The sequence below is a fragment of the Pan troglodytes genome, chromosome 8, assembly GCF_028858775.2.
Source record: "Pan troglodytes isolate AG18354 chromosome 8, NHGRI_mPanTro3-v2.0_pri, whole genome shotgun sequence".
Taxonomy (NCBI): Eukaryota; Metazoa; Chordata; class Mammalia; order Primates; family Hominidae; genus Pan; species Pan troglodytes.
The window spans coordinates 115,613,568-115,639,872 of record NC_072406.2 but is presented as its reverse complement, the minus strand read 5'-3'; the positions used below and the strand labels follow the sequence as shown (position 1 = coordinate 115,639,872).

The window sequence follows — 26,305 nt, the reverse complement described above, 5'->3', positions numbered from 1 at the left end:
TTGCATGCAAACAGAAACCAAAATTGGCAGGAAAAGCTATGCTTACATCAGATAAAGCAGGCTTTAAGTCAAAATGGTAAATAGAGACAAGGTCATTATATAATGATAAAGGGATCAATTCAGCAAGAGGACATAGCAATCATAAATTATATGTGCCAAACAATGGAGCATCCAGATATATAAAGCATAAATTATTAGATCTAAAGGGAGAGACAGAGGCCAGGCACAGTGGCTCATGCCTGTAATCCCAGCACTTTGGGAGACTGAGGCAGAAGGGTTATTTGAGGCCAGAAGTTCAAGACCAGCCTGGGCAACATAGTGAGACTTCATCTCTACTAAAAATAAAAGAAAAAGCCAGGAATGGTAGTATGCACTTAGGAGGCTGAGGCAGGAGGATCACTTGAGCCCAGGAGTTTGAGGATGCAGTGAGCTATGACCATGCTACTGCACTTCACTCTGGGCAATAAAGTGAGACCCTGTCTCAAAAAAAGTGGGGGCCAGACATGGTGCTCACATCTGTAATCCCAGCACTTTGGAAGGCCACAGCAGGAGGGTAGCTTGAGGCCAGGAGTTCAAGACCAGCTTGGGCAACATAGCAAGACTCCACCTCTAATAAATAAAAAAAATAAAAATGTTTCAAAAAGTAGAGACAGAACCCAATATAATAATGGTTAGGGACTTCAACACCTTACTCTTGGCATTGCATAGATCATCTAGATAGGAAATCAACAAAGAAACATTAAATTTAAACTGCACTATGTAAAGACATTTACAAAACATTTCATCAAACAGCTCTAGAACACATTTTTTTTTTGAGACAGAGTCTTGCTTTGTTGCCCAGGCTGGAGTGCAGTGGTACAATCTTGGCTCACTGCAACCTCCGCCTCCTGGGTTCAAGCAATTCTCCTGCCTCAGCCTCCCAAGTAGCTGGGATTACAGGCACACACCACCACACCTGGCTAATTTTTGTATTTTTAGTAGAGACAGGGTGTCACCATATTGACCAAGCTGGTCTTGAACTCCTGACCTCTTGATCCACCTGCTCAGCCTCCCAAAGTGCTGGGATTATAGGCATAAGCCACCACGCCCAGGCAAATACATATTATTTTTATCAGCACATAGAACATTGTCCAGGATAGACCACATTTTAGGCCACAAAACAAGTCTCAACAATTCTAAAAGAACCGAAATCATGGCCAGGTGTGGTGGCTCATGCCTGTAATCCCAGCACTTTGGGAGGCTGAGGCAGGTGGATCACCTGAGGTCAGGAGTTACAGACCAGCCTGGCCAACACAGTGAAACCCCGTCTCTACTAATAACACAAAAATTAGCTGGCTGTGGTGGCGCACACCTGTAATCTCTGCTAGCCAGGAGGCTGAAGCAGGAGAATTGTTTGAACCTGGGAGGCAGAGGTTGCAGTGAGCCCAAATCGTGCCACTGCACTCCAGCCTGGGTGACAGAGCAAAAAAAAAAAAGAACTGAAATCATATCAACTATCATTTCTGACCATAATTAAACAAAACTAGAAATCAGTAACAACAATTTGTGAAATTGTACAAATACATAGAAATTAAATAACGTGATCCTGAACAATCAATGGGTCAATACAGAAATTAAGAAGAAAATTTAAAAATGTCTTGAAACATATAAAAATAGAAACACAACAAAGCAAAACCTATAGGATACAGCAAAAGCAGTATTATGAGGAAAGTTTATAGGAATAAATGAATACAGTAAAAAAAAAAATCTAGTGAAGTATCTCAAGGCACTAGAAAAGAAAGAACAAACAAAACACAAAGTTAGTAGTGGGAAAGGTATAGTAAAGACCAGAGTAGAAATAAAATAAATTGAGACTAAAGAAAACACAAAAGATTGACCAAAAAAGTTGGTTTTTTTGAGAGAATAAACATAATTGACAAGCCATTAGCTAGACTAACCAAGAAAAAAAGATAAAAGACCCAAATACATAAAATCAGAAATCAAAACAGAGACATTACAACTGATACCACAGAGGCTGCTCTGCCTGTGGAGTAGCCACTCTTTTGTTTCTTTACTTCTCTAATAGACTTGCTTTCACTTTACTCTGTGGACTCACCCCAAATTTTTTCTTGCATAAGATCCAAGAACCCTCTCTTGGGGTCTGAATTGTGACCGCTTTCCAGTAACATCTTCCATGGTGAATCACAAAGGGATGATACTGAAGAGACCCCTGACCCAAAGAAAATAGATTGCAGCATCAATCGGCCAACTTTGGAGTCAAGAAAACTTTTCAATTATTTACAGCTTTTAGCAATTGAGTAAAGAATCCTCCTGTAAGCAAAACTTGGAGCATATTTCTTTCTCTCTATTTGATTTCTCCAGAATTTGGAAACTATTTGTGAGTATTCTTAACTTATGGCAATATAGTTATTTACATAAGTGCAAAAAGCAACTGTTTTCTTTTGTAACAGAACACAGTTGGAGACTGGTTCTTTTACCAAGGCTTTGACTGGAATGGCATTCTTTCAGATATAAACAGATTCCTTTAAGGAATAAAAGCCCCTTGGGAAAACTGGCCTCATATCTTGTCTACACAGTCCCTGTACAGGGTTCCTCACCTGTGGTAAGTATAGAATGTCATTTTCTGGCAGGCTTAGGAGCCCGAAGTTATCTTGGGACCTTGAGAGGAGAGAAATTTACCCAGCTCATACAGGTATTTGCAGTCACAAACCCATGGCTCGGCTCAAGGCTTTAAAAAGTCTAATCCATGACTCCTTATGGAACAAAGATCCATCAAAGGCAATTTTAAAAGGTGCCTATATGGCAAATAATTATTCTTGCTGCATTTCTACAAACAATCAAGACAATTATAATAAGACTAAAGCTTATTTTGCAAATGAAACCATGATTTGGTTTTAATAAAAATGAAGACTGGAGAGAGAAAATTTGTATTTCAAAAACTATGGTACACCTGTTATTAGAGTCTAGTCTTATTTGCTGTTTTTTAGTTTTTTTCTGCAATTTAGATTGACCCTGCTTATTTCTGTGAATCAGTTAGTGATTTCTGGCTGCTGCTCAGAAGAAACAAGAGAAATAGGTAATATAAAAATCTGGATCAGTCTTCTAATTCTGGGCATATACTGGAATTGGGTAGCAACCCCAAATCAGCTTGGTTCCAACACTTGCCCAGTTCCTTGGTTCCAACACTTGCTCAGTTCCAACACTTGCCCAGTTCCAGTTCCTGGAAAGTTCCCAGTTCTTTCCAGGAACTGGGCAAGTCACAGTCAAATACCTGTGACTGCAAACTAAACTTCTCATTTAGTTTGGTTGGAATGCTTTTACTTATATTGATTTACTGTTGTGAAACATATTGCTGTTGTACTCTTTGTGCAGGAATGCAGGATAAGCTTACTCAACAATTTCTTAAATTGAACACTTATTCTTCTTCCTGATATCACCTTTTGTCAGAAGTCAGAGTTATGAATGACCCTCACCATACCAACATTTTCTTTTTCTTTTCTTTTTTTTTTTTTTTTTTTTGAGATGGAGTCATGCTCTATTGCCCAGGCTGGAGTGCAGTGGCACTACCTCAGCTCACTGCAACCTCCGCCTCCCGGGTTCAAGCGATTCTCCTGTCTCAGCCTCCTAAATAGCTGGGACTATAGGCACACACCACCACACCTGGCTAATTTTTGTATTTTTTTTCCTTTCTGTTCTTTTGAGACAGAGTTTCACTCTGTTGCCCAGGCTGGAGTGCAATGGTGCAATCTTAGCTCACTGCAACATCCGCCTACTGGGTTCAAGTGATTCTCCTGCCTCAGCCTTTGAGTAGCTGGGATTACAGGCACCTGCCACCACACCCAGCTAATTTTTGTATTTTTAGTAGAGATGGGGTTTCACCAGGTTGGCCAGGCTGGTCTCAAACTCCTGACCTCAGGTGATCCACCCACCTCAGCTTCCCAAAGTACTGGGATTACAGGCATGAGCCAACGTGCCTGGCCTAATTTTTGTATTTTTACTAGAGACAGGGTTTCACCATGTTGGCCAGGCTGGTCTCAAACTCCTGACCTGAGATGATTGGTCCACCTCGGCCTCCCAAAGTGCTGGGATTACAGGCGTGAGCCATTGTGCCCGGCCTTTATACCAATGTTTTCTGACTGAGCTCCTCTCTACTCTAAATACAAGAGACCCTAATAGATAGAAATATCATCACCCCTATTCAGCCAGCAGAAGTTAGAGAAGATAGATATTCATCCCTCTACAACCCATAGGATTAAGGGTCCCCTTGTAAAATGGAGGGAGAAATATGTCAGAGGTGTTCAAACCAGAGCCAGTCCATCTTCAACAGGGCCTGGGTAAAATGAGGCTGAGATATGCTGGGCTGCATTCCCAGGAGGTTAGGCATTCTTAGTCACAGGATGAGATAGGGAATCACAAGATACAAGTCACGAAGACCCTGCTGATGAAACGAGATACAATAGGCCAGGTGCAGTGACTCATGCCTGTAATCCCAGCACTTTGGGAGGCCAAGGTGGGCAGATCACCTGAGGTCAGGAGTTCAAGACCAGCCTGGCCAACATGGTGAAACCCCATCTCTGCTAAAAATATAAAAATTAGCCTGGCATGGTTGTGCATGCCTGTAATCCCAGCTACTTGGAAGGCTGAAGCAGGAGAATTGCTTGAACCTGGGAGGTAGAGGTTGCTGTGAGCCAAGATTGTGTCACTGCACTCCAGCCTGGGCAACAGAGCGAGACTCTGCCTCAAAAAACAAAAAAAACAAAAAAAAAAGTGCAATAAAAAAATCCAGCCAGCCAAAACCTACCAAAACCAAGATAGCAATGAAAGTGACAATAGCATACTAAAAAGACACTCCCACCAGTGCCATAACAGTTTACAAATGCCATGGCAACATCCCTAAGTTACCCTATATGGTCTAAAGGGAGGAGGAACTCTCAGTTCCAGGAATTGTCTGCCCCTTTCCTGGAAAACTCGAATAATCCACCCCTAATTTAGCATATGATAAGAAATAACCATAAAAATAGCCAACCAGGAGCCCTCAGGGCTGCTCTGTCTATGCAGTAGCCATTCTTTTGTTTCTTTACTTCTCTAATAAACTTGCTTTTACTTAAAAAAAAAAAAAAAGATGATACTACAGAAATACAAAGGATCATTAGAGACTATTACAAACAACTATACACAAACAAATTAGAAAGCCTAGTCGCTATAACCTGGCATTCATATGCAGAAAAATAAAAGAAAACCAGCCAGCGTGGTGGCTCACACCTGTAATCCCAGCACCTTGGGAGGCCAAGGTGGGTGGATCATGGCATCAGGAGTACAAGACCAGCCTGACCAACATGGTGAAACCCCATCTCTACTAAAAATACAAAAATTACCCTGGCGTGGTGGTACGCGCCTATAATCCCAGCTCCTTGGGAGGCTGAGGCCGGAGAATCACTTGAAACCAGGAGGCAGAGCTGACATCGTGCCACTGCACTCCAGCCTGAGTGACAGAGTGAGACTGTCTCAAAAAAAAAAAGAAAAGAAAAGAAAACCTAGCAGAAATTGAGAAATTCCTGGACACATGAAATCTACCAAGATTGAACCAAGAAGAAATATAAAACCAGAACAGACCAGTTCCAAGTAACAATATTGAATCTATAATAAGTCTTCCATCAAAGAAAAGCACAGGACCTGATGGCCTCGCTGCTGAATTCTACCAAACATTTGAAGAAAAACTAATGCCAGTTCTTCTCAAACTCTTCCAGAAAATTAAGGGGGAAAGAATTCTTCCAAACTTATTCAATGAGGCCAGCATTACCCTATACCAAAACCAAACAAGTACACAACAAAAAAAAGAAAGCTACAGGCCAATATCTCTGGTAAATATAGAAGCAAGAAATCCTCAACAAAATACTGGTCAACCAAATTTAGCAGCACATCAAAAAGATGATTCACCATGATCAAGCAGAATTTATCTCAGGGATACAACATACACAAATCAATAAACACAATATATCACATCAACAGAATGAAGGACAAAAACCATATGCTCCTCTCAATAGATGCACAAAAAGTACTTGATAAAATTCAACATCCCTTCATGATAAAAACTCTCAACAAGTTAGGTATACAAGGAGTATATCTCAACACAGTAAAGGCCACATAGCACAAAATCATAGCCAACATCATACTGAAAGGGGATAAGTTGAAAGCTTTTTCTCCAAGATCCAAAACAAGACAAGAAAGCCCACTATCACCACTTTTATTCACCACAGTAGTGGAAGTACTAGCCAGAGCAATTACAGAAGAGAAAAAAATTAAGAGCATCCATATTAGACAACAGGAAGTCAGATTGTCCCTATTTGCATATAAACTATCATATATAGAAAAACAAAAGACTTGCAGGCACGATGGCTCACACCTGTAATCCCAGCACTTTGGGAGGAGGAGGCTGGTGGATCACTTGAGGTCAAGAGTTCGAGACCAGCCTGGCCAACATGGTGAAACTCCATATCTACTAAAAATACAAAAAGTGGCCCAGCATTGTAGCGCACACCTGTAATCCCAGCTACTTGGGTTGCTGAGGCAGGAGAATGGCTTGAACCCAGGAGGAGGAGGTTGTAGTGGGCTGAGGTGATGCCACTGCACTCCAGCCTGGGCAACAGAGTGAAAGTCTGTCTCAAAAAAAAAAAGAAAAAAGAAAGAAAGAAAAAAAACTCCACCAAAAAAACTCTGAGAACTAATAAATGAATTCAGTAAAATTTCAGAATACAAAATCAACATACAAAAATCAGTAGCATTTCTATACACCAACAACAAACTAGCAGAAAAAGAAACAAAGCAATCCCATTTACAATAACTACAAAAAAAAAATCTAGGAATAAATTCAACCAAGGAAGTGAAAGATCTCTACAATAAGAACTGTTAAACACTGATGAAAAAAATTGAAGAGGACATAAAAAAACTGAAAGACATCCATGTTTATGGATTAAAAGAATTAATATTGTGAACATTACCATATCGCCCAAAGCAATCTACAGATTCAATGCAACTCATATCAAAATGCCAAAGACATTCTTCACAGAAATAGAAAAAACAATCCTAAAAATTCTATGGACCCCACCCCCCATATAGCCAAAGCAATCCTGAGCAAAAAGGACAAAGCTAGACATATCACACTACCAGACCTCAAAATATATTAAAAAGACCAAAACAGCATGGCACTGGCATAAAAACAGACACATAGACCAATGGAACAGAATAGGAAATCCAGACATAAACCCATGTATTTATAGCAAAACTGATTTTCAATAAAGGTGACAAGAACATTCATTGGGGATGGAACAGTCTTTTCAACAAATGGTGCTAGGAAAACTGGATATCCATATGCAGAAAAATGAAACTAGAGCTGTATCTCTCACCATATATAAAAATCAACTTAAAATTGGCTAAAGACTTAAATGTAAGACCCAAAACCATAAAACTACTAGAAGAAAACATAGAAGAAATGCTTCAGGACATTGGTCTGGGCAAAGATTTTATAAAGAAAACCTCAAAGCACAGGTAACAAAAGCAAAAGTAGACAAATGAAATTATATCAAACTAAAATGTTTCTGCACAGCAAGGGAAATAATCAAGAGAATGAAGAGATCACCTGCAGAATAGGAGAAAATATTTGCAAACTATTCATCTGACAAGGGGTTAATATCCAGAATATACAAGGGACTCAAACAACTCAACAGCAAAAAACAAACAAAAATCCTCCAATTAAAAAACAGGCAAATGAGCTAAATAGATATCTCTCAAAAGAAGGCAGACAAAACCAACAAGTATATATTTTTAGATGTTCAACATCACTAACCATCAGGGATATGCAAATCAAAATGACAATGAAATATCATTGCACCCCAGTTATAGTGGCCATTATCAAAAAAACAAAAAATTACAAATGCTGGCAAGGAGGCAGAGAAAGGGGAACTCTTTCTGCAGGTGGGAATGTAAATTAGTACAGCCATTATGGAAAACAGTATCGAGGTTCCTCAGAAAACCTAAAAACAGAACTGCCATATGACCCAGCAATCCTTCTACTAGGTATATATCCAAAGGAAAGGAAATCATTATGTCAAAGAGCTGCACGCCCATGTTTATTGCAGCACTCTTCATAATAGCCAAGATATGAAATCAACCTAAGTGTCGATCAACAAGTAAATGGATAAAGACAATGTGGTATACATACACAATGGAATACTATTTAGCCATTTAAAAAACGAAATTCTGTCATTCATGGCAATATGAATGAGCTCGGAGGACATTACGTTATTGAAATAAGGCAGGTACAGAAAGATAAATACCAAATGTTCTCATTCATATGTGGAAGTGAAAAAAGTTGTTCTCATAGAGGTAGAGAACAGAATAGTAACCAGAGGCAGGGAAAAGGAAGGGGGAGAGGGATAACCAAAGGTTGGTTTACAGATTCAGAAGCACAGCTAGATAGAAGGGATAAGTGCTAGTGTTCTATAGCACTATAGGGTGACTATAACTAACAACAATTTATTGTACTTTTTTTTCTTTTTCTTTTCTTTTTTTTTTTTGAGACAAGGTCTTGTTATGTCACCCAGGCTGGAGTGCAGTGGTGCCATCGTCTCTCACTGCAGCCTTAAACTCTTGGACTCAAGTGATCCTTCCACCTTAGCCTCCAGAGTAGCTGAGACTACAGGCATGTGCCAACATGCCTGGCAATTTTTTTTATTTTTTGTAAAGATGGGGGTCTCACTATGTTGCCCATGCTGGTCTCAAACCCCTAGCCTCAAGCGATCCTCCTGCCTCAGCTTCCCAAAGTGTTGGGATTACAAGCTTGAGCCACCAAGCCTGGCTCTGTATATTTTCAAATAGCTAGGAGAGTGGATGTGAATGTTCCCAGCACAAAGAAATGATAAGTGTTTGAGTTGATACACATGTTAATTACCCTGATTTGATTATAACACATTGACTATATATATCAAAATATCACTGTACCCCATAAAATGTATAATTATTATGTGACAATTAAAAATAATAAAGGCTAAAAAATACTGTCAAATTATATACAGGCAAGACAACTATAAAATCCTCAGTAAAAAAAAAACTAGAAGGATTTTGCCCCTAAAAAATTCAAAAGCATCTTTAGGCTCCTGTTGCACTTCAAAGCAGCCAAAACTGACTACTGGAGAGCGTGCCTTAGGAGGATTCCTACAAGAGGTACTCAGGGAATTCCAACCAGCAGATCATGGCTCTGCATCAAGACACCAACTAGTAAATGCAAATTCGTGTGTTTTGGTGAAAATATTTATGTATGTATTATTTTATACTACTATTCCCTACATTGATGTTTTACCTAACAAACCAATAAGGTTTCATTCTGATTGCATGAGACAAAGAGGACTTCTTTTTTTTTTTTTGAAATGGAGTTTTGCTCTTGTTGCCCAGGCTGGAGTGCAATGGCGTGATCTTGGCTCACCGCAACCTCCACCTCCCGGGTTCAAGTGACTCTCCCGAGTAGCTGGGATTACAGGCATGTGCCACCACGCCCGGCTAATTTTTTTTTTTTGTATTATTAGTAGAGATGGGGTTTCTCCACGTTGGTCAGGCTGGTCTCGAACTCCCAACCTCAGGTGACCCGCTCACCTCGGCTTCCCAAGGTTCTGGGATTACAGGCGTGAGCCACCATCCCTGGCAAGAGGACTTTTAAGAACATAAAAATGAAGACCCAGAAAAAAAAACACACCAAAACGCTGACTGTCAGGCCTCTGAGCCCAAGCCAAGCCATCATATCCCCTGTGACCTGCACGTATCCGGATGGCCTGAAGCAAGTGAAGAATCACAAAAGAAGTCAAAATGGCCAGTTCCTGCCTTAACTGATGACATTCCACCATTGTGATTTGTTCCTGCCCCACCTTAACCGAGTGATTAACCTTGTGAAATTCCTCCTCCTGGCTCAGAAGCTCCCCCACTGAGCACCTTGTGACCCCTGCCCCTGCCCACAAAGAAAAACCCCCTTTGACTGTAATATTCCACCACCCACCCAAATCCTATAAAACGGCCCCACCCCTATCTCTCTTCACTGACTCTCTTTTCTGACTCAACCCGCCTGCACCCAGGTGAAATAAACAGCCTTGTTGCTCACACAAAGCCTGTTTGGTGGTCTCTTCACATGGACACACATGACATTTGGTGCCGAAACCCGGGCAGCTAGCATTCCAACTTCTGTCCCTTATGGCCAGTTTTTCTCCTTCTCATCGATCACTCCCACCTACTCTCCCAATGAAACTTCCACCTATCAATCTCTTCCCACACAAGGCAAATGGTTCTTGGACCAAGGAGAATATCTCCTTCCAGCCTCACGGGCCCATTCTAATCTATCATCATTTCATAACCTCTTCTAGGTTGGTTACAAGCCACTAGCCCACCTGTTAGAACCTCTCATTTCCTTTCCATCATGGAAATCTATCCTTAAGGAAATCACTTCTCAGTGTTCCATCTGCTATTCTACTACTCCTCAGGGATTGTTCAGGCCCCCTCCCTTCCCTACACATCAAGCTCGGGGATTTGCCCCCACCCAGGACTGGCAAATAGACTTTACTCACATGTCTCAAGTCAGGAAACTAAAATACCTCTTGGTCTAGGTAGACACTTTCACTGGATGGGTAGAGGCCTTTCCCACAGGGTCTGAGAAGGCCACTGCGGTCATTTCTTCCCTTCTGTCAGACATAATTCCTCGGTTTGGCCTTCCCACCTCTATACAGTCCAATAACGGACCGGCCCTTTATTAGTCAAATCGCCCAAGCAGTTTCTCGGGCTTTGGGTACTCAGTAGAACCTTCATACCCCTTTCTGTCCTCAACCTTTAGGAAAGGTAGAACGGACTAATGGTCTTTAAAAAACACACCTCACGAAGCTCAGCCTCCAACTTAAAAAGGAGGACTCTGTCCAGGATAGAGCCCAAAAACTCACCAACCAAGCAAGTAATTACACTGAACCCCTTGGGCACTCTCTAATTGGATGTCCTGGGTCCTCCCAATTCTTAGTCCTTTAATACCTGTTTTTTTCCTTCTCTTATTCAGACCTTGTGTCTTCCGTTTAGTTTCTCAATTCATCCAAAACCGTATCCAGGCCATCACCAATCATTCTATAAGACAAATCCTCCTTCTAACAACCCCACAATATCACCCCTTACCACAGAATCTTCCCTCAGCTTAATCTCTCCCACTGTAGGTTCCCACGCCAACCCTAATCCCGCTGGAAGCAGCCCTGAGAAACATCACCCATTATCTCTCCATACCACCCCCCAAAATTTTCCCTGCCCCAACACTTCAACACTATTTTATGTTATTTTTCTTATTAATATAAGAAGACAGGAATGTCAGGCCTCTGAGCTCAAGCCAAGCCATCATATCCCCTGTGACCTGCACGTAAACATCCAGATGGCCTGAAGCAAGTGAAGAATCACAAAAGAAGTCAAAATGGTCGGTTCCTGCCTTAACTGATGACATTCCACCATTGTGATTTGTTCCTGCCCCACTTTAACTGAGTGATTAACCTTATGAAATTCCTTCTCCTGGCTCAGAAGCTCCCCCACTGAGCACTTTGTGACCCTCGCCCCTGCCTGCAAGAGAAAAACCCCCCTTGACTGTAATTTTCCACTACCCATCCAAATCCTATAAAATGGCCCCACCCATATCTCCCTTCACTGACTCTCTTTTCAGACTCAGCCCGCCTGCACCCAGGTGAAATATACAGCTTTATTGCTCACACAAAGCCTGTTTGGTGGTCTCTTCACACGGACACGCGTGACACTGACGTTAATCATTTATAAGTGAGTTCTTATTTTTTCCTTCATATGTTCTTGCATTTTCCTAAAAGTATATGTTACCTTTATAAAAATTTAAGCAATAAACCGTTTTTAAAGCAACTATCTGGGCCAGGAGCAGTGGCTTACACCTGTTATCCCAGCACTCTGGGAGGCTGAAGCAGGAGGATTGCTTGAGGCCAGGAGTGTGAGACCAGCCTGGACAACATAGTAAGACTCATCTCTACAAAAAATTTAAAAATTAGCCAGAGTATGCTGGTACATGCCTGTAGTCTCGGCTACTCAGAGGCTAAAGTGGGAGAATTGCTTGAGCCCCGGGGGGTCAAGGCTGCAATAAACCATTATCACGCCACTGTACTCCAGCCTAGACAACAAAGCAAGACCCTGTCTTGAAAAAAAAAAAAAGAAACAACAACACCAAAAAAAAACTATTGCTGGTGATGGTAGTAGAGTTTAAAATGGTGACAAAAGTGATGACGATGGTGTAATGTGATGTCCAGGACAGGTGGCCCAAAACAACAGACTCAAGGGAGATTTGGCATCTTCTGGATAAGCCCTTAAGGGGTTCCTTAATCTCTATGGAGGGAACTAGACCCGACCAGCCCTCAGATGCATACGATGTGGAGCCCAGGCACTGAGTCCCAGGGACTTGCACCAAGGCAGGTGAGCCCAGGACTCCACTGTGGTTATATTATGCACTTCTGGATACCTAGCCCTGCCTGGGCACTGAGGGGAAGAATATGAGAAGGAAACAAAATTTAACCTTTTCTAGACACAGGCACAACCACTGGCAATCACGTATCAATTATCTCATTTATTCCTAGATACCACTGGTCAAAGCAGCAAGACGACTCTGCTGACCATACTCTCTTTTGGGAGGGGACAGGGCTATAAAAGTTCATTTTTTAAAAAAGTGTTTTTTTCTTTCTTTCTTTCTTTCTTTTTTTTGAGACAGAGTCTTGCTCTGTTGCCTAGGCTGGAGTGTGATGGCACGATCTCGGCTCACTGCAACCTCCACCTTCCAGGTTCAAGCAATTCTCCTGCCTTAGCCTCCCGAGTAGCTGGGATTACAGGCACCCGCCACCATGCCCAGCTAATTTTTTTGTGTTTTTAGTAGAGACAGGGTTTCGCCATGTTGCCCAGGCTGATTTTGAACTTCTAACCTCAAGCGATCCACCCACCTCAGCCTCCCAAAGTGCTGGGATTATAGGCATGAGACACCGCACCTATAAAAGTTTAAACTGTAAAAGCAATATGTGCTTATTGTTAAAAATAAATAAATATAACAGTACTGATTTGTGTGGAGTAAAAGCATCCCGTTCCCCAACACTACTCAACCCCAGCCAATTCTCCAGAGGTAGCCCCTGGTAACAGTTGGGTGGGTATCCACTCAGCCTTGGTCTGTGTGTGTACAAACAAACAAAGTAAATATGTCTGAGTGATAACTAGATGCACAGGTAGATATCAAGGTATGGAACCACAGAATAGAGTTGTTCCCCAAGATACCTGCACTGCTCACTCCCTCACCTCCTGCAAATGCCATCAGGTCTTCTCTGGCCCAACCTATTCAAAGTGCTGTTCCCCAGACCCCCCAACTCATAATCCCTATATCTGCCTCACTCATGGTTTCTTTCTCTCCAGGGCATTTTTCATCATCTGACATCCATATGTCATGTTTTTGGGTTTTAAAAACCTGTCTCTCTTCATAAGAATATAATTCCATGAGACAGAGGACTTGTTCCCTGCTGTATCCTAGTACTTAGAACAGTGCCTGGCACACAGTAGGCATTGACTAAATACTGGTTGAAAGAAAGGAATGAAAGAAAAGAGGGAGAGAGAGGGAGGGAAGGGAAGGGAGAGGAAGAGGGGGAAGGAAAAATGTAGCACTCTAAATGCAAACAGGCCCATACTATACATATTACACAATTTGCTCTTTTCTCTTAATAATATAGTAGACATTTTTTTTAAATCATGGTACCTCATTAATGTGAAAAGCTGCAAGGTATTCCTGTGAATAGACGTCATCATTTACTTAACCCACTGCTTCCTTCCTGAAACTCTGTGTGGGCAGTAAGTGGAGAAAGGGGCAAAATAAGGTACTCCCAGTCCATGGCTCTTGGCAATAAGCTTTCCCAAATTTCAGTCTAGGAAATTGACTGTTCATGGATCAGGGCATGCAAAGTTACCCTCAAGAGACATAAAGGAGACCTGGCTGGAGGTGAAGAAAAGATGTGTTCATTGGATGCCAAAGATCGGTGAAAAGGGGATGTCACTGAGGCACACCACGGTGAGGCCCACGGGAGCAGAGCCAGGGAGATGGTGGCCTGCCAGGCTCAAGTGTTGGGTCCTCCTGGCAGGCATTTCCCTGTTGGTGAAGTGGCCTGGGCAAGGCTCAGAGCCCATAGGCATTGAACTCTCAGACTGTGTTCTCAACTTGCCAGGCCTAGAGCAAGTTCACCCAGCACTCAAAGAGCTGCTGCAGGGGAGAAAGTGCCAGGAAGTCCATCTGACAGAAAATTTCTCTTTGGGAAACAGTACATTGACTTCTGATTTGATTCATGAACCTTTGTGGACTTGATTACAGAGAGCCAGGGGCTTCCAGTCCTATCAACTCAGAGGAGACACAGAGGAGATGAAATTTGGGGCCAGCTCAGGCAAAGGCCAGATGTGGGCAGGAGAGGACTCACTACGGAAACCAGCCCCTCAGGCTGACCCACCTAGCTCCTAGCTCACAAAGCCATTGTGTTGAGTAAATGAGGTCAGAGCTGTGGGTATTGGGGCTCAGGGCCTGGTACACAGTAGGAGGTCATTAAACAGTAGGTATTTCTTGTTTATTATTAGAAGTTTGAAGAAGGTGAGTAATGGTATAGGGCAGGTCACACAATGGTGACTCACACCTGTAATCCCAACACTTTGGGAGGCCAAGGCAGGAGGATTGCTTGAGCCCAGGAGTTCAAGACCAGCCTCGGCAATATAGTGAGACCTCATCTCTACAAAAAGTTTAAAAATCAACTGAGCATGGTGGCACATGCTGGTAGTTCCAGCTACTCAGGAGGCTGAGGTGGGAGGATCCCTTGAGCCCAGGAGGTGGAGGCTGCAGTAAGACGAGATCACGCCACTGTACTCCAGCCTGGGTGACAGAGTAGGACCCTGTCTCAAAAAAGAAAAAAGAAAAGGGAGGGAGGGAGGGAGGAAGGATGGAGGGAAGGAAGGAAGAAAGGAAGAGAGGGAGGGAGGGAGAGAGGGAGGGAGGAAAAGGAAAGGAAATAAATCAGGAAGTGTAAGTCTTCCAGGTTTTTCTTCCAAAGAAGGAAGGAAGGAAGAGAGGGAGGGAGGGAGGAAGGAAGGAAGGAGAAAGGAGAAAGGAAAGGAAATAAATCAGGAAGTGTAAGTCCTCCAGGTTTTTCTTTCTTCCAGAATCGTACTGGTTATTCCAGGTCCCCTGAGGAGGAATTTACATTTTTCCAAGCTCTCCAGGCAATTCGTAGGCCCTTAGAGAACCACTGCACTGTGCCATATCACACCTCTAAACTCTGCTCCCTTGGCCTCTCTGGCCCTCTGACCTTTCCTGATTCTCCTTGTACCTCTCCCACACCTTCTTCATGGTTTCATTCTGTCTACCCTGTGATATTTCAACCACTCTCATGGTTTAAGTGACACCCACTGCTGACAACTCATTGTGGCCCCGATCTCTCTTCTGAGATTCAAGCTCACACATGGAGTTGCCAACCCAGCGTCTCCCCCAGGATATCTCAGGGCTCTTCTGACACACCCTGGCCAAAACTCAACCTATCATCTTTCCCTCCAACCCCCGCCTTCTGCTTGGGGTCCTGATGGGATCACCATCCTCCCAGTCACCTGAAAACCTGGCACCAGGAATAATCTTGGATTATTCCCTCACCCTCACCGCCTGCATCATTCAGTTATCAGTGCTGCCAAACACAACCTTTTATTTATTTATTTATTTATTTATTTATTTATTTATTTATTTTTTGAGATGGGGTCTCACTCTATCACCCAGGCTGGAGTGCAGTGGGGCAGTCTCAGCTCACTGCAACCTTCGCCTCCCAGGCTCAAACGATCCTCCCACCTCAGCCTCCCAAGTAGCTGGGACTACAGGCGCACACCACCACACTCGGCTAATTTTTTATATTTTTGTAGAAATGGTGTTTTGCAATGTTGCTCAGGCTGGTCTCAAACTCCTGGACTCAAGTGATCCACCTGCCTTGGCCTGCCAAAGTGCTGGGATTACAGGCATGAGCCACCGCACTCGGCCAAAGCACACCTCTTAAATATGTTTCAAACGTGTTCCTTCCTCTCTTGGACCACATCTGTAGTTCAGGCTTCAGCATCCCTCCCCTAGACAACTTCACTTCCTTCATAAGTGGTCTCCCAACTTGTCCCTCTTAACTCCATCCTCCACAGGGTAGCCAGCGCGATCTTTCCAAAAAGCAAATCTAAAACTTTCAATAGCTCCTACTGCCCAGAGACACCTAGGGTCTGTGTGGACACTAGTTCATTCGTCATCTGCTTTCACTTTCATGGCTGAGCTAAATGTTTCACTAGGTGGTGATTTGTTCTTGGCAACAAGATGATCTTTTGCAAATGAGTGTCTCACTGACCTTGCAGAAGTGAAAGTTTACTATACCTTTATAAACAGCCTTGGCTAATGTACTAGCATGACTGCTAAAAGAGCAGTGACTGGAATTTTCATAGTAAACAATGCAGCATCTCCTGCCCTAATTTCCCCAGCACCAGGGGCCTTCTGGTTAGGATTCCCCAGGCCCACACTTTCTAACAACTCTCTTTCCTTTTCCAGTCCCACACTGGTCAGTTACAGCCTCCTACGTCCCAGCTGTGCGTTTCCTGTGAAAAGAATAAGTGAGTAAATGAGAAGTTATTTTAAAGGACGTGAAGTGGGGAACTTCCTCTGGAAAGAATATCTAAACACACACTTGATGTTTCTTTTTTTTTTTTTTTTTTTTTTGAGACAGAGTCTTGCTCTGTCGCCCAGACTGGAGTACGGCGGCGCGATCTTGGCTCACTGCAACCTCCACCTCCCAGGCTCAAGCGATTCTCCTGCCTCAGCCTCCCGAATAGCTGGGATTACGGGTGCCCATCACCACACCTGGCTAATTTTTGTATTTTTAGTACAGACAGAGTTTCACCATGTTGGCCAGGCCAGTCTCAAACTCCTGACCTCAGGTGATCCACCTGTCTCGGCCTCCCAAAGTACTGGGATTACAGCCGTGAGCCACCTGCCCAGCCTGATGTTTCTTGAGTAGACTGAGATAGAGCTAAGGCCACAGGGTGGTGAGGTGGAAGGGGAGAGGCGGCTGTCCAGAGAGAGCCCCAAGGCTGGCCTGAGGCACCTAGAGTTGAGCACACCCCTGTCAGTGGCCCTGGGCATGCATGCTTCCTGCCCCACTCCCTATCCTACGTATGAGGCCCTTAGGGTCCCTGGGTTTTGAAGTAGCTGCCCCAAATTAATAGCCCAGTTAATAAGTGTCAGAGTCAAGGTTTGAACCCAAGATCTGCCTGTCAATCTCACTCCCTTGCCACAGTGCCAGGGGCTACTCCCTCTGTTCCCCACCAGCCCTGCCCTCTCTGTAGGGCTGGGGGTCTGAGCAGGAGGACTTCCCCAGACAAACTTTTGGGTCTGAGGGGCCAGACCCTGCAGACTCAGGAGTCTAGAGTGAAGAGAAGCCCAGGGGCAGATGGCCCAGGCTGGGGCAGGAGGGGTCAGAGAGCAGAGGCCTCAAGGAGAGTCCACACTCCACTTGACAAGGAAAGGAGCCTGGGCACAGAGAGGGATAGTAACCAGCCCGGGGACGCAGTCCATGGCAGGTAAGAAACACTCCCTTTGGAAGGCTGAGGTGGGCAGATCACAAGGTCAAGAGATCGAGACCATCCTGACCAACATGGTGAAACCCCATCTCTACTAAAAATACAAAAAAAATTAGCTGGGCTTGGTGGCGCATGCTGTAGTCCCAGCTACTTGGGAGGCTGAGGTAGGAGAATTGCTTGAACCCCAGGAGGCGGAGGTTGCAGTGAGCCAAGATCGTGCCACTACACTCCAGCCTGGCAACAGAGCAAGATTCTGTCTCAAAAAAAAGAAAAAAAAAGAAAAAGAAACATCCCCAACTCAGTTCATCCAGGAGACCTCCTGGGAGAGGTGCAAAAAGAAAAAGAAAAAGTAAAAAGACTGAGCCTCTGGGACAGATGGGGGAAACCAAGGCTAAAGTCACACTGACAACAGCGGGGTCAGGGCCAGACCCAGCTCTCCCAGCCTCTAGGACACCTCTCCCTCTCCTCTCACCTCCCCTTCCACCTCTCCCACAGCCCTCCCCTGGCCTCACTGCCCCAGGCCTCACACTAGGCTGCCCCAGAGGCCTTGGGGGATTCCCAAGCTGCAGACCACTCCAGTCAGATTCATCCGCACCCCTGTCCTCCCACCTCCCACCCTCACCAGCTCCTAGGCCAGAGGCACCTTGGCCCCACAGTATAGAGGTCTGAGAACCAGAGGACCAGGGGCCCTGGGTTCTAGACCTCCACCTGCTTCAACTTGTCCTGTGAGTCTGGGTAGGTCCCTGCTCCTCTGTGAGCCTCAGTTTCTCCTCTGTGAACTGACAGAGTTGGACATGACCCCAGACACTCTCCATTCCTGAGGCACTAGGCGTGGCTCGCGGCTGTCCGCAGTCTGTGAACCTGGCAGGGGCTGAGGTATCCCAGGGCTAGCCTCTGTGGCACAGGCACCTCAGTGAGCCTTGGAGAGGCCACTCAGGCCACACCCTGGGGCAGGGCCCAGTGGGGCCTCCCCAAAGCCCCCAATGCCTCCCAGTGAAAAACAATGGATTTCATTCCAAATAAGGGAACTACAGCAAAGTTCCCTGCCACGGCCCAGTTCCGGCTGGTTTATGTTAGCTGGACAAGACTAAACAGACCTTCACATTCCCAGTAGTAAGCACTAAAAATGAAAATGTGCCTGCTTGTCTCTGGAGCACTGGGGCAAGGGAGAGGCCAGTGCTCCCCTGAGGCCTCCCGAGAGGCTCAGCAGACCTGGGGGCTGCCAGGGAGGGCTGCTGGGGAGCGAGCAAGACTTCAGCAGGCAGCAAAGCCAGGTGGGCACCGGGTGATGGTGGCCATGGTGGCCTGGGGGGGTGTCAATGGAGAGGGGCAGGGGGTCCTTTATGTCGTAGAGGTGGGAATGTGACAAGGAACCAGAAATGAGAAGGTAGAGGGAGAGAGAAAGACAGGGAAGGAGTGAGGCAGCCAGAGACGAGAAGACCCTAGGGGCCCCCACCACCTGCCTTGACTGGGAGGCCAGGAGGGAGGGAAGAGGGGAGAGAAGGGACCCAGCCACTTCCTGGACAATACAGCACCTTGTTCCCAGTCCCCCTCCTGCCTCCCTCAGTGTGGACACAACTAGCTTAAGATAAGAATTTAATTATTTACAAAACAGAGACACCTGAAGCCCTCCCCTTTCCCACACAAGCCTCCCTCCACACATACCTGCCCTTGAGCCCAGCCCAACCCTGCGGGCGCTGGGGAAACTGCCGAGCAGCACAGCTCCCGTCCTTTTTATGTTTGTTTGGTAGAGACGGGGTTTCTGCATGTCACCCAGGCTGGTCTTGAACTCCTGGGCTCAAGCAATCCACCCACTTCAGCCTTCCAAAGTGCTGGGATTCCAAGCATGAACCACCTCGCCCAGCCAGTTCCCATCTTAGAAATGACTAAACTAACATTTGGAGGGACAGAGAAGTGCCCTGCCCAAGGTCACCTATCTGTGGCTGGCAGAGCCAGGACCAATGGTCCCCACAGCTTTTGAGTCCTGTGAGTTGGCTGCACAGCCTCAGGCCACACTGTCACTGGTCAGCCTTGCCTCATGGCTACACATAGGTGGCTCCATCTCCTCCATCAGCTCCTTGCCCACTCCCAAGAGAAAGCTCCTCTCTGTCCATCCAAACTTCTCCACCATTCTTCAAAGCAAACCCCTTCTCCTGGAAGTTCTCCCTGATTCCATTCAGCCTAACTGACCACTCTCTCCTCTGACTTCTGACCTCCCTCTGCCCGAGTGATCAGCAGCACAAGTTCTATGAGGGCAGAACCATGTCTGTCTCCAGAGCCTGGCACAAGGCCTGACACCTAAAGAGCACCCAAAGAACATCTGTGCCATCAATGCATGAATGAATGAATGAATGAAGCAATGGTTCCATCTTGCTCTTGTCTGGGCCCCAGAGCCTGGTATTCAGAAAATGTCATTTCAACAGAGAACTAACTGGATGTGGCTGCGGCAGCCCTGAAGAGCCCATAGAAGAAAAGTTTGAATTCCCCAGAATCAGCCCATTCTTGCATTAATTTCAAAACATAGTTGAGTGCCTACTGTGTGTGCCAGGCACTAGTGGTGGTGATACAGCAGTAAGCAAGACAGACAGTAAAAAATACAGACAAGCAAACAGGCCTGGCAGCTAGTGTGATCAGTGCGAGGATGGTGAAGCCCAGGGCAGCCAGAGAGGGACAGCAGAAGCCATCTAATCCACCCGGTGGTCAGGGAAAGCTTCCTAGAGTAGGCGAAGCTAAGCCAAGACCTGAAGGATGAGCCCAACGATGGCAACCATAGCTAACATTTATTATGCCTTTATTACTAGTCAAGCATTACCTCAAATAAGGAATTAGGACATGGAGAAGTTAAGCTTTGAGGCCCAGGGAGCCAATACAAAGTCCAATTCCAGAGTCTATGTCTTGGCTACAGTGCATTCTATCCTGCCTACCTTTCCTCTTCCCTCCTTGCACCCCAGGTCCCCTCAGATGCTGCTGGAGAATTCCAGAGGCCTGCTGGGCTGCACCAGCGTCAGCATGTGGGTTGGGTTTCCACAGCCCAGTGGGACCCCCAGGCCTCTCAGCCTCTCAGGTTCCATGGCCAGGCCAAGAGAGGGGGTCTGGGGGTCCCTGCAGACCCAGAGCTCCCCCTGTGTCCCTGGGACAGACTGGCTGGTGGAGAAAGTTCCCCCTCTTCTCAAGTGCCTGAGTTTCCTGCACTTCAGGGAAAGGACTCTATCCCAAAGATGTCCTTTCAGAGCACAGAAGAGATTGCCCTAGACCTGGAAAGCATGTCCCCCACTCACTCCTATCCTGTCGCCTGTTTTGGTAAAACAAAGGAGGGCCTCTGAGATGGGGAAGCCCACCTGCAGCAGGGTGGATGCGGGCTAAGAGGCCAAGTCAGGAGCGCCCCCATTCAAGGCCCACTGGCAATGGTGTGACCTGGGCAGTGGAAATGGGAAACAGTGGTGGGGGTGGCCTGGAAACACCCAGGAAATAAGGCCAAGACCACCTGCCTGAGAAACTTCTAGGGGGGTCTTGAGCAACACCTGGGAAGGAAGAGGGCTTCCCAGAGCTCAAAGCCCAGGACAAATGGAATGGAACTTTTTCTTCCCAGCAACTTTAGCTCTCCAAGAGAAGGATCCACATTGGAGGTAGCAAGAGAGAAACAGAGGAGCGGTGTGGGTGGCAGTCCTATATAGACACAGATGTTTCTCAGGCAGGGGTCAGCCCAGCCAGGGGTGAAGAACAGCCCCTCTGGGTCTCAGCCCCTCAGCACAGCACAAGGGAGACAGCTGGGCCCCTTCAGAACCTGGCTTGCCACATGTCTTTGCCCACTGCCTGGCCTAGGTAAGAGCTGGCCTACAAGGAGGGGGGCTGTTGGCCCAACCTGGCCCATCTCCCGCCCCACAGAGCCACATGCCAAGCCCCAGGGACCCAGATTTAACATGTCCCACTTGATGTGTGCTCACTCTCCCCAGGGGCCGCTCAGCACACGTTAAGATCCAATTGGCACTAATTGGACCAAGCTGGCAGTGCCCAGGGCAGCCTGAGTCCTGTCACCATGGATTTGACTCACCAAGCAAAGCAGTGGCCGTGGGTGTCTACGGAGCCCACCATTAGTGTCATTTTGGGAAGCTCAAGTGAACATGGATGGTGCTTTGTGAGTCAACGTCACTGTCAGGCCAAAGCTTGCAGCCAGAGACCTAGAGCTTATAAGTGACTTACCCACAAACAGTCTTACACCAAGGCCAGGGCTGGAGCCTGGGCCTCCCAGGTGTCAGCCCAGAGGTTGCTCTACCGGCCCCTTCATCTGCTGATGGCCCCAGGAAGTCTCCTCTAGAAGAGGAAGGAGGTTCTAGCTCTTCCCTTCCTCCCAGGGTACAAGACCTCCACCCTGATCATCAAACCCCACCCAGGGAGAGAATCTCAACCCAATTCCAGAATACTGAGCTCCAAAATGGACTCTTGACCACAAGACTGAAACACAATCACAAATCCTGGACCCTGAAATGGAAACCTGCCCTCCAGGAATGGAACCCTCATCCTCAACCTGGAACCCATACTCCCAAATGGGAGCCTCAAGATCAGCCCAAAATCTTGCCTGCAGAAATAGCACCTTCACCCCAAAATACCACCTCATGCCTCAGGAACTGAGAACCTTAGCACCAGACAGAAAACCTCCACTTTCAGAAAAAGTCCTGAATCTTGGGGAGGGAGCTCTCTCTTCAAAAGCCGATCTGGCCTCTTCTTATACAGAAATGAGCCGCACAATGACATTTCGTTCAATGACAGATCACATATAAGACAGTGATCCCATAAGATTATGACGGAGCTGAAAAATTCCTATCACCCAGTGATGTCGTAGCCATGATAACATCATCGTGCAATGCATTATGTTACCTGTTCTATGGTTAGATGCATAAATACTTACCCTTGTGTTACCACTGCCTGCGGTATCTAGCACAGTAATGCTATATAGGTTTGTAGCCAAGGAGCAATAGGCCACAACACATAGCCTAAATGTGCAGGAGGCTACACCATCTAGGTTTGTGTAAGTGCACTCTGTGCTGTTCCCCTATGACGAAATCGCCTAACAACACAATTCTCAGAATGTGTTCCCATTGTTAAGCCACACACAACTGTATTTGGTTTCTTTCTTTTTTTTTTTTTTTTTTTTTTTTTTGAGACAGAGTCTTGCTCTGTCACCCAGGCTGCTGGAGTGCAGTGGTGCGATCTCAGCTCACTGCAGCCTCTGCCTCCTAGGTTCAAGTGATTCTCCTGCCTCAGCCTCCTGAGTAGCTGGGACTAACAGGTGTGCGCCACCACACCCAGCTAATTGTTTAGTATTTTTAATAGAGATGGGCTTTTGCCATGTTGGCTGGGCTGGTCTCGAACTCCTGACCTCAGGTGATCCACCCGCCTCAGCCTCGTGCTAAGGAGGTGAAGCTAAGCCAAAGCCACCCAAAGTGCTGGGATTACAGACATAAGCCACCGCACCTGACCCTGTATTTGGTTTCTTTAACACAATCTCAACTTGCGGGATCAGATGAGGAAACCCAAGATCCCTAAAACAGCTTCTTTCACATTTTGCCATGAAGGAGGCAGGACTCCCTCATGCACGCAGACCACTAGTTTCCCGGCGGGCTGCCCTCTGAGGCCGAAACTTTCATGTGAGTGGCATTCTGCTCCCTCATGACCTATCCCAACCGCTTCCTCCAACCCCTGGGCCCACATCAGGGTCTGCATGTCTGGCTGGTCTCCTCAGTCCCACAGATCTGCAAACGCCAGCCTCAGAAAGGGAAAACCCCTTCTGCCCCTCTCAGGCACTGGCTAAGCCCTCTCGGCCCTCCAAAGAGGGGGTTTCCTGCATGGGACTTGCAGAGGGGTGGGTGAGAAAGTCTGTCCACCCAGACAGGGCTGGCACTCCATTGAGTCCAAGGTCTGCCTTTGTCCCTCGGGGCTGGAAGAGAAGTCAGGGCGCTCAGAGACAGAAAGAGGTCCTGGCTGTATCCTGAGGATGAGAGTCGCAAATGGATGTCACCCTAATGCCGATTCAAAGAGGCCCCGTGAAGAGACCCAGGAAGAATCTGAGCAAGATTTGGAAGATCGGACTTTCACAGTCCTGTGGCAATTCAGACTCAGTGTCTCCTCTGTAAAGTGTGCTGTGAATTCTGTCATGGGAGGGGAGGGGGGTTGGTTACATGCTTTGCAAATTCGAGGGACCTGACCCTGTGAGAAGTCCCCAAGCCCAGGGGCGGAGACAAACAGGCGTTTCCTCCTCTCCCCACTTTCCCAGCTGTTGCCTGGTTCTCAGCCGCTCTTCCGCATTCTGTTTTACTACAGGGCCATCCATCCAGTCCCTCTTGCTTGTCCATCCCTTGACAGTTTTATAATTTAATAAGTGCTGAGCCCCAGGGTGGGGGTCTGGGGCTTTGATCTCCACTCTGGGAAAGCCAGAGCAACCTTGGCCTGTCCCAGCTGATTTATGGCCACCTTTCAGGGGCTTGTGTGTGTGTGGCTGGGAACTGGCACCCACAGGGAGGCAAGCCACCTGAGAAAGCCTGGCTGGGGCAGGGCTGCAGGTCCCTGGCAGAAAAGAAGCCAGGTGCACATCACACCGCAGGTGCTGCCTCTGCCCTCCTGGGAGCCACCTGTGACAGGCAGAGAGGACATTAATAATTGATGGTGTCCCAAGGGGTAGGGATGGAACCACAGCTCAGAGCCTGCCCAGCCTGCTCACCTGTCTCTCTTCCTGGCTGTAAAACCTCATACCCATGGCAGGAGCACACCCTGACCTTCCACAGAGCCCCCGGGTGCACGTCGACCACTGCCACAGATGTCTGGATTCAGAGATGGCACAAGCAGCTCCCCAACAGCTCCCTCTCCTGGACCCACCTCCAGAGCTTCAAGTTGACCTTCTAAAGTATCTCCCGAGTCAATCTGCCCGCCTGCCCAACTCTGACAGAAGCCACACCTCTCTCCTTGCATAAAGGACTGCAGTGGACTCCTGCCTGGCCCCTCTCCACCCCTCCCCATCTCTTGCCCCAAGAGCCTACTAGCACATCTAAGTGATCCTGTCACTCTTCTGCTTAAGGCTCTTCAGTGATTCCCCTCAGGCATCACACTCCAAGCAGAGGAGCATCTGCATCACATTTAGGGCCAGCACTTGTACCCCTCAGGTGTTCCTTTGGAGTCAGCTTCCAGCAGCTCCTAAGAGCATCATCCTGCAAGGTCAGAGCCTGGGGATCTTGTTACTGCTTGGTCCAATCCACCTGTATGACCTTGGGCAGGTCACTTTCCCACTCTGGGGCCAAGGGGACCTGAGATGAGAAAGCAGGTAGGGCAAAACAATCTCCATGATACATTTGGGTTCTGATGTTTGAATCAGTGGCCACCAGCCCTTCCACCAGGAACCAAGCATAGGCCTGACTTTGTGCCTGTGCTTGGTACCTGCCAGACCTTCTCCCTTCGGGAAGAATGTGTTTAAAGGAACATTAGCTGGAAAGAGCAGGGCAAGAAAAGGAAAAGAAAGCAGAAGTGGGCTGGGCACAGTGGCACACACCTGTAATCCCCGGTACTTTGGGAGGCCGAGGCAGGCAGATCACTTGAGGTCAGGAGTTCAAGACCAGCCTGGCCAACATGGTGAAACCCTGTCTCTACTAAAAATACAAAAATTAGCTGGGCGTGGTGGTGCACACCTGTAGTCTCAGCTATTTGGGAGGCTGAGGCATGAGAATCGCTTGAACCCAGGAGGTGGAGGCTGCAGTGAGCCAAGACTGCACCACTACACTCCAGCCTGGTCGACAGAGTGAGACTCCGTCTCAAAAAAAAAAAAAAAAAGCAGACAGCAGACGTGAAGGAGGAGGAGGAGGAGGAAGAAGGGAGGACCCTCCTGCCAATAAGGACCGACTGAATTGGACAAGGCAGGGCCGTGAGTATGTCAGGGCAGAGACCATGCCCAGTACTCACCTCTCAATTCTCCATACCCAGCACCATGCCTAGCTCAGAGCAGGCACCAATACATGAAATGAATCAGCTAGAATATCCTTACAGCCTCATTCTACCCTGATCGGGCCAGAGTGCCTCCTCCCCTCCCTCTCAGGGGCACCTGGACACCCATACTTGGACACACATACTCTGGACTGCCCCATGCCCTGGAGAACATCAGCCTCTCAGCAGACACCAGGCAGGGGCTGGGGCAAGCCAAGTGGGAAGGATGAAGGTGAAAGCCAAGAGCATGTGGACCTGCCATCATCTTAATCTTAGCAACCTCGCCTGTCAACATTCTCCCTTTTCCATCCTCACCCCAACCGCTGGAGCAGCCAGGATGGCATTCTAGGGCAACAAGGCTAAAGAAGGCCATCTGGGTAAGCCAGCAGACATACTTCCCTCTTCTGTCCCCCCATCCCAAGAAGGGCCCTCTCTCCTCCTCCTCCTCCCCTGTCCCCACACAGTCTGTGACCAGCAATGTACTTCCACGGACAGAATGAGTGAGAAGTGGGTGGGACACCTCTGAGAGGCAAGGAAGCAGCTACTTAATGATTTTCTGCTGAAAGTTCCTTGGCCAGGAGGACTGGGATGACTCTGGCCAGGGCTCAGCCCTGCTGTATCCAGCAGCAGCTCTGAGCCAGTCCTGAGCTCCTTCTCCTAAGAACAC

General features: G+C 46.9%; 2 protein-coding genes across 3 annotated transcripts in view; one reads left to right on the top strand and one right to left on the bottom strand.

Moving 5' to 3' along the window:
* The window catches only part of NEURL1 (neuralized E3 ubiquitin protein ligase 1), a 99,178-nt gene that overhangs the window by 60,848 nt on the left and 12,025 nt on the right, over positions 1-26,305 (bottom strand). The window contains exon 1 of one of the 2 annotated variants that reach the window (XM_063782082.1): positions 2,096-2,183. The exons of the other annotated variant lie outside the window; for it this stretch is intronic. Within the exon in view, the coding sequence (XP_063638152.1) occupies positions 2,096-2,168 (73 nt within the window). The 5' untranslated portion in view covers positions 2,169-2,183. Of the gene's footprint in view, positions 1-2,095; positions 2,184-26,305 lie in introns of those variants that run through there. 2 annotated transcript variants of the gene reach the window in all.
* CALHM3 (calcium homeostasis modulator 3) overlaps positions 14,578-26,305 on the top strand; it is a 46,982-nt gene continuing 35,254 nt past the window's right edge. The window contains exons 1-2 of the mRNA XM_063782085.1: positions 14,578-14,642; positions 16,646-16,707. The gene's annotated coding sequence lies outside the window, so the exon portion shown is untranslated. The remainder of the gene's footprint in view (positions 14,643-16,645; positions 16,708-26,305) is intronic.